At 47.1% G+C, this 8,650-nt stretch overlaps 1 protein-coding gene across 5 annotated transcripts in view; it reads right to left on the reverse strand.

The window, feature by feature from the left end:
• DOCK11 (dedicator of cytokinesis 11) overlaps positions 1 to 5,937 on the reverse strand; it is a 1,707,663-nt gene extending 1,701,726 nt beyond the window's left edge. For 3 of the 5 annotated variants that reach the window (XM_069612848.1, XM_069612847.1, XM_069612846.1), the window contains exon 1: positions 5,611 to 5,935. In XM_069612848.1, coding sequence (XP_069468949.1) covers positions 5,611 to 5,934 — 324 coding nt within the window. In that variant the 5' untranslated portion in view covers position 5,935. Of the gene's footprint in view, positions 1 to 5,610 lie in introns of all 5 variants that reach the window. The other 2 variants (XM_069612850.1, XM_069612851.1) reach the window with 2 other exon arrangements.
• Positions 5,938 to 8,650: the final 2,713 nt, after the last annotated feature.

The following is an 8,650-nucleotide window of genomic DNA, read 5'->3' on the forward strand; positions in this document are numbered from 1 at the left end:
AGTTGATAAAGATATTTATTAAGGTTTTGCTTTACATTTCATGTGTTTAAATAATTATTTATAGCAACGCCTTGGAAGTAAACCACATTGCATAATAAACTAGCCTTTCATAGTAAACTAACCATACACTATATACATTGACATAGAAAAATGTTGAGCAATGGGAGTATGGCTTTAGTTTTATTCTCCCCATTCTGCATGCAAAGTCACAATGGCACATTGTAGATTAATGTGAGCCTAACAAATCCCCCTTGGGTTTTAAAGCCATAGTCATTATTTCATTAAGCATGGAACATTATGCACCCTTCTCACTTCTGATCACTCCCCCCCATTTGTATTTCTAAAGGGACAAACGTCCCTGCTAATAGTAGCCCCCTCCCTCCCATCAGTGCCTAATGGCTCACATTATAATGCTCTGTTGATACAGAACATCGTGGGGACCCTCTGCTGCCCGGAGCTCCTTGGGACATTGTCCTGACAGCAGGACACCTCTACCATTCGGAACAGGTAAGGTGTCCTGCTGCCAGGACAATGTTCATGCTGAGCAGGAATTGCTCAGCACACGCTGTCCAGTGGGACACCTTTGCTGTTGGGCGCCCTCTTTGAAGTGCTGAACAGGAGAGGTGTCCCAATGACAAATGTCCCGGTCTGGTTCTTAAAAGAGCCATCGGGGGCAGCTTGCCCCCCTGCCTCTCCCGGCTTGGTACTCCATTGCTTGGAGCCATTTGAACACAGGAAAACATACCTTCATTTTAATCAGTCAGCATCTTGCAGAAAAAATCTATCAGCACGTACACATATAAGGTGCTGTGCAGAACCCAAGTTTGGAGATAATGGCATTTAAAAATTGATACCAAGTATACTTGGTGACCAAATGGACTGCATTAACCAGTGGCTTCTGCCTTTGAATGAAAGGAAAAATCAGGGGAATTGCTGCCATTCCAGTGAATCTGTTCCTTTTTGGCCATGGCTTTATAGTTCAGCTAGGTCAAGTCCACTTAGCCCAACATTTCAGGGTTCAGGGGGTGATAAAGTATGGTCTGCTCAATGGACGCTGTGCCACTGTTTCCATGTGTTATTATATATGTACATATAAATGTTGTGTGCACACAGTGTATGTCAATGGAGGTGCTGTGTGCATTTGTGTGAGCGTGTGTGCAAGCATATGTGTGTTGACTTTTGTGTCTGAATGAATGATAAATAATGCATTGTTTGTATGTTGTATTGGAATTAAGTTTGTGAATGTTATGTTGTGTCACTGGGTGCATGGCAGGCCGGCTGAAGATGTGTGGGGGCCCAATTGAATTTTAAAGATAGGCCACCAGTCTTATGAAATGTATAACAGAGCGTAGGCAATGGACTCTTGTGGTGTAGTAGTCTAGTATTATCCCTCAGGGATTTAGGTTGTTTGACAGAGGTACAAAATCACGGCGCAATTGAACATAGTCATTTTTGCTGCGAAAAAGTTTTGATCTCTGTACAAAAAACCAAACCCATGTCCCCCCAAACCGCCAGTACACCCATAAACCCCCCCTCCACTTACCTTTTCTCCATCCGCCACCTCTCCTGTACCCTGCAGCGTCAGATCCAGCCATCTAACGTGGGTCGGATCTGACGCTGCAGGGTCCCCTTTTCTTCTTTTTTTGTTGGGTCCCCTGCCGCCAATGCTGAAGAAGCGGGGGACACCCCTGCTACCGCCAAAGCCAAAAATACCGAACATGGGGAGCTTGGGACACCCCCGCAACCCCAGCACTTCATGTTCGGTATCTTCGGCTTCGAACTGATGGTGGTGACCGAATTCAGTCAAATCTACCATTCGACCAAATTTTTGCAAACAATTTGGGCGCAACGATCCCTAAGAGCCACCATCCGCCCTCCCTCCACCCCACCCCTGTTCCCCCAACATTTTCAGCAAAGTTATTCCACTGCATGCAGAGGATAAAGGCCTGTCCTATTCATATCCACCTACCCCAGCATGATGCAGCCAATGGCTTTATATTCTGCATAGAGCTTTTTAAGAATGCTCCCATGTCCCAACCTTGCATTTCTTTGTGGAATTATACATGCTTAAGCAGCGCCACAACCTTGGACATTGTGATGATTTCTGCATAGCTCTGGCATGCCAGAATAGAGGGATGGGGGTTTATGGTGGACGATGATTGTAAAGCGCTCTGTTACTTCTCAGAGCTAGCTTCACGCTCAGTAAATACCATCATAATAATTCAGTTTTTTTGCTGCTTTGCTGAAAAGGGCCAGAGACTGACTGCGGAAGTAGGCAGTTGTGGGGGCAGTTGATGGAGAACAAAGTAAGTGGCCAACCGAAACCATAATATGTGGAAGGAGGAATTGGCATTCATGTATGGTCTTTGAGCAGGTAACTAGGCTTATTTTCTTGACTGTGTGATGTTGTGGGGCAATCAAATGAGTGGCTTCATGTCATCTGATCACCACTGGGATTTTTGTCTGAAAATCATTGTTTTCTGATATGTTAATTCAGTTGAAACAAAAAAATACAACTCCCAGAATGCATTGTTCTGTTACTTGAAAGCTCAGGACTGGAGAACGTGCTCAGGTGACATGGAGTCATTTTACCATACTATGCCATTGACTGGTAGGCAAACAACGTTTTAGTAAGTAGGGGAAAAAGCAATATTTGTACTCATTTTGTTTGTTGCTACCCATTAGATTTTAGCAAATGGGCCAGAAGTTGGAAAAATCGATGGTTTAAGGGGATTACTTCCCTTGTTTGATGTTGTGTGTCCAGGAGCAATTTCGTGTGTGTCTGTGTCTGTGTGTTAGTTATTGTTTAAAATATTGTAGGGGCAAAGGTAGAAAACATGCATTAAAAATGAGGGGTCACCCGAGGAAGTTACTGTGCCTTTAATTCCCCAGGTCGCCAAGGCATCTTTAACCCTCAGCGAACCTGGGGGCTCCTCGACATATTTCGAGATTTATAAAAGATGGCTTGAAAAGTGCACAATTCAAGCCATCTTTTATAAAGCTTTGCCGACAGACAAAGACGCCTCAGGCTTTGTCCATCGGCAAAGCTTTAAAAAAGATGGATTGATTTTTGTCCGTCGGCAAAGCTTTATAAAAGATGGCTTGAATTGTGCACTTTTCAAGCCATCCTTTATAAACATAGAGATGTTTAACTAAGATGGCTTGGAAAGTACACAAACCATTAGGTACGCACACAAATATATAACTGCTATATATTTGTGTGCGTACCTTACTATGGTTTATGTACTTTTCAAGCCACCTTGAAGTACACAAACCATAGTAAGGCACACAAACAAATATATAAATGTAAGCATTTACATATTTATGTGCGTACTTTACTATGGTTTGTGTCGTATGCAAGCCATCTTTTATAAACATAGAAATATGTTTCATATATCTATGTTTATAAAAGATGGCTTGCATAGTACACAAACCATAGTAAGGTACGCATACAAATATAGAAAATGTTTGCGTATCTTACTATGGTTTGTGTACGTTTTAAGGCCACGCCCGTCCCACAAGCCACACCCCCAAATGAGCCCCCCCCCTCGATTTCTTACCCCCACTTAAAGCCCTGGCTAAGTCCCATTCCCAACACACGCATGTTGCACTTGAGCTCTCCACCTGGCATGTAACTATTTGCCCGAATTTAACAGTATATGCCACTATTAGGCATCTATTGCCATCACATGCCTAACTACTCATTCCATATTCTAAATATTGCCATCCTATACCCAAGTACTCTCACTATATACCAGGTTTCCCATAAAATGCTCATGTACTGATACCTTTTGGCAGGTATTGTTGTACATTGTCTAGGCCATCAGATCACATGGCAACACTGCTGCTTCACCTCACGGCCTACCTACCTCTCTGCTCTTCTCCTACAGCGTGTTGAAGTAGTTTCAAGGCAATCTTTGTACCCTAGCATTGCTTAATACAGCTGTGAACTGCCTCCTTTTTCACCACTGCCTAACGCTTTCCCTTTATTTCGCACCCAGCTTCCATTCTTCCGCCGGAGGAGCATTTAGAAGGGCCTCTGGGCGCTGTGTTCACCAACTGAAGAGAGCTATTGACTCCTGTAACACTTACAATTGAGCGAAACATGTTGGGGTAATAGATTGCACCCAAAAATGGGCGCTTTCACAGCAGCAACATCGAGGGCATTGCCTTTCAGTCACACAATTAACATATAGTATTATGAAAAGAAATTCCTGTCTTTGTATACATTGCCTACTCATTCGTTTTAAGTACAAGTTAATAAAACAGTATTTACATTGCAATGTGTTGATAGCTTTGGAGAGGAAGTGCGGTAGAGGAGCAAACAGAGGGCTGTACGCGGGGGCTGCACCCTGGGTGCAGTATTATCTAGAAACTGGCCTGCGCGTGTCCTTATCGTGGGATGTCTTCCGTATGTGTGGTGCACTGCTGTGTTATACGTATATGGTACGTGTACTGTATACACGTGCGTACTTTTCTCCGCCTTCTTCTTGGTGCTTTTCGAAACCTCTTTTCCCGTGATTGCTGTGCTAAACTGTTAGTCCATCTGTCACACAGCTCAGGAGGAAAGCGAGATGGTGCGAGGCAGGTTGGGTGATGTTGCTTCTGTGGGTGGTCCGGGTCGGTAGGATAGGAGGCAGGGTATGAACAGGTGTGTGTGAACTGGGCTAAACGGAGTATGAAGCCTGAAGATTGAACATGAGGGTGGGTGCGTGAGCAAGGGAATAATTGCACTGGCGGATGATGAATAAATGGGCGGAACGAGGGTTGAGTGCCTCCAATGACAGCGGTGCGCGGTATGACAGCCCGGGTGGATGGATGTGATTGTATTCGAAACGTTGGTAAAAAGCTAAGTGTGTTGCTCGGTGGACAACATACGTTCAGAAAAGTGAACATTGTGAAAATCAAACGTGCTGCTTGTTGAGCCGAGTATCACACAACTTGGTCATCGCAAAGGAAAGAACTGAGATGCAGCAATGGAGGGGCGTTTATAGATGTTTAAGTCTGGGGTGCGGGGAAATAGCACACTGACGGTGCGATGGGCGTGGATCCGTTATGTGGTGTGAGGGGCCGCGGAGGTGCAGTGTAGTGCGGCGAATCTTTGAGCAGGAACGTACTTTCGCAACCCCGTGCACGCACCGCAGCCCTGTCAGCACGGGGGGGGGGAAGCCGCAGAGGGAGGAAGTCACTGGGGGACTCGTGCAGCGCTTCTCACAGAGGCGGCTAGGGTGGGGTTTTCCGTGCTTCCTCCTAACAGCAGTGCTGCCAGCAGGTTGCCCGCGTCCTGGTACTGCCCCCGATGCCAGGGTGCCCTGAATGCCGCGTGTCTCACGCAGCCACGCTCCCGTTTCAGGGCGTGGCAGCAGCACGGTGTATAACAAAGTCTGTCACCCCCTGCATCTCCATCCCTGGAAGCCACAAGTGCCCCATGCCCGTGTGCGCGAGGCTAGCGGCGCTGCCTTGGCAGTGGGCATGGACGCACCCCCTCTCTTGGCGCTCCGGGTGTGGTGGTGGCGACCCTCACTGGAAGGAGGGCGCGGTGCAGGATGTCTCTGCGGGGGCGGGGGGCAGCCCTCGCTTCCACCCACCACCCCCGTGCACAGCACTCACCAGAATGACCGAGGTCCGCACCGCCTCGGAGACGCTCTGCCTCAGCTCGGCCGCCGTGCCCGGCTTGCTGAGGCGCTTGGTGAACTTCCTGACTTCGCACATGGCGCTGGTGCCCGCCGGGTCCGTGCTGGGAAGGGGCCGAGGGGGTCTGGGGGGTCTCCGGCTCACGTTGCCGGCGCCGCCGCTGCCTGCGCTCGGGCTCCGGCTGAGCAGGGGGCGGGAGGCGGAGGAGTTCCTGGGGGAGAGGGCGAGGTCACGAGGGAGGAAGCGCGCATCGCTCAGACACAGGCAGCAGCAGGACCAGCACGGGCAGGGCAGCGGCATGCCTGGCACCCGGGGCTGGGCAGCGTCCACAGTGCAGGCAGGGCTCGGCAGCAGCGCGCCGGGGCAGGGCACACTCCCTAGGCTCCCGGGACAGGCTGCTTAGGATATGCACGCCAGTAGCACAGGCGGGGAGCTCGTGCTGGGCACCTGGTCTGGACGGTCTGAGGATGAGCAGGGCACTCTGGAGAGGGCACCTGTAATAGGAGGCATGTCCGAGTAGCCAGCGAGCGCCTGGCGCAGACTCCACGGTGCCAGCAAGCACATGATAAACGCGCCTCTAGCAGACGAGAGACGAATAGACAGCTGCGCCTCAGAAGCAGTGCTACCCTCAGCTTTCCCTGTGCTTGAATGAGAAAAATAACAGGACACCTGTTGGTCCCCAAAATGCCGGCACTTACAAATCACGATACGATTGATAAAGTGGAAAGGGTAGGCAAGTGTGCAGATACAGAGACTCTATACAGACCGACATCCCTATACACACATAGAGACTGATTCACAAAGATTCGCACTGGAGCAGACTATTGAGCCTAGCGAGTATCAATAATAATAATAAAAATAATAACTGGTTTGCGCCCACCTGCCACCAGGGGCCTGATTACAGAAACTTTGCACCGGTGCAAGTGCAACATTGCACGGTATTAGGCACTAGGTCAAAGTGTGCCCTATTTTTAAAAACACTAGGCCATATTAAAAAACGATTGCACCATGACAACTGCACCTTGGCATTGTATAAGCACATGGGATCAGATTACAGAAACTTTGCACCGGTGCAAGGGCAAAGTTGCACAGTATTTGCACTAGGGCAAAGTTTGCCCTATTCTTAAAAACACTGGGACATATTAGAAAACTATTGCACCATGACAACTGCACTTTGACATTCTATAAGCACCTGGGAAAAAATTTCCCTAGTGCAAGAAAGATACATTTTGGAGGCGTTTTTTCACCAGGGCAAAGTTGGCCCTAGTGCTAATACCGTTCCGTATTAGCACTAGGGCAAACTTTGCCCTGTTGAAATAATGCCGTGAAAATCTATCTTTTTTGCCCAAGAGCAATTTTTGCCCTATGCCTACACCATGCCAAATTGCACTTGTCATGGTGCAATAGTTTTCTTATACGTCCCAGTGTTTTTAAAAATAGGGCAAACTTTGCCCTAGTGCTAATACCGTGCAACTTTGCACTTTCACTGGTGCAAAGTTTCTGTAACATGGCCCCTGGACAACAATGGCCCCAGTGCAAGAAAGATACATTTTGGATGCGTTTTTTCACCAGGGCAAAGTTTGCTCTAGTGCTAATACCATTCCGTATTAGCACTAGGGCAAATTTTGCCCTGTTGCAATAATTCAGTGAAAAGGTATCTTTCTTGCACTGGGGCAATTTTTGCCCTGGTGCCTCTACCATGCCAAATTGCACTTGTCATAGTGCAATAGTTTTCTAATATGTCCCAGTGTTTTAAAAAATAGGGCAAACTTTGCCCTAGTGCTAATACCGTGCAACTTTGCACAGGCACCGGTGCAAAGGTTCTGTAATCTGTCCCCTGCTGGCCTTATACCTAAATGATGAATACTGAATCTGACGCAAATCTGGCGACGCCTCACCTCACCTCAGAGATGCCAACGTAAAAATGCAATTCACAACGATTTGCTCGAGTGCATCTCTGAGATGCTCTAGGCATCTCCAGGTGGCACCATTGCCAATGGTAATGTCATGTAGCAGGTGTGCATTAGTGGTGCGCTGGGATATCTCTGAGTTGCTCCGCTGCAAACCTCCGTGAGTCAGACCCATAGACATTCCATTCAAAATGAAGCCGAAGTAGCGACATTTCATCTTTATACTCCATTGAGACTTCAATGTAGGATCTTTCTTTATGTAAAGAGCCCACTTCACACCTTTTGAAAGTTTATAGATCCGTAAAATGAATTAGCATTGGAAATCCAGGAGGGGCTCGTTAACGGCAGTAGTCTTTAGTTGCAGTATGTTTAGGGAGAGTATGGATTATATTGAGGATCACTGACACCCTCATGCCATTAGTGTTAAGGATTTTGAAGGGGCGTCACACTCCAGTCCAGGGGCCAGATTACAGAAGCTTTGCACTGGTGAAAGTGCAAAGTTTGCACGGTATTAGCACTAGGGCAAAGGCAAACACTTTGAAATATTAGAAAAGCATTGCACCATGACAAGTGCATTCTGGCATGTCATAAGCAGTAGGGCAAAAATTGCCCTAGTTAAAATAAAGATACATTTTCACTTTATTTTTGCACCAGGGCAAAGTGTGCCCTAGTGCTAATAATGAATGGTATTAGCACTAGGGCAAACTTTGCCCCGGTGCAAAAATGCATCGAAAGTGTATCTTTTTTGCACTTGGGCAATTTTTGCCCTGGTGCTTATACCATGCCAGACTACAATTGTCATGGTGTAATGGTTTTCTAATATTTACATGTGTTTTCAGAAATAGGCACAACTTTGCCCTAGTGCTAATAGCGTGCAACTTTGAACTTGTAACAGTGCAAGGTATCTGTAATCTGGCCCCAGGACTCTTTAAACTGGCGAAGGATGCAGCAAACAGTTGAAACGCTTTGAAATTCATGAATTTGGATTCAGCTTTGAGAAGGCAGCCAACCCGTCTCACATCCCCCTCAGCGAACACCCCGTTTCACAATGGATCATGAACCAGGCCGGTGTGTAATAATAGAATATTTATTTATTTTTAATTTTT

Source organism: Ambystoma mexicanum, chromosome 5p, assembly GCF_040938575.1.
Source record: "Ambystoma mexicanum isolate Mex_15411 chromosome 5p, UKY_AmexF1_1, whole genome shotgun sequence".
Taxonomy (NCBI): Eukaryota; Metazoa; Chordata; class Amphibia; order Caudata; family Ambystomatidae; genus Ambystoma; species Ambystoma mexicanum.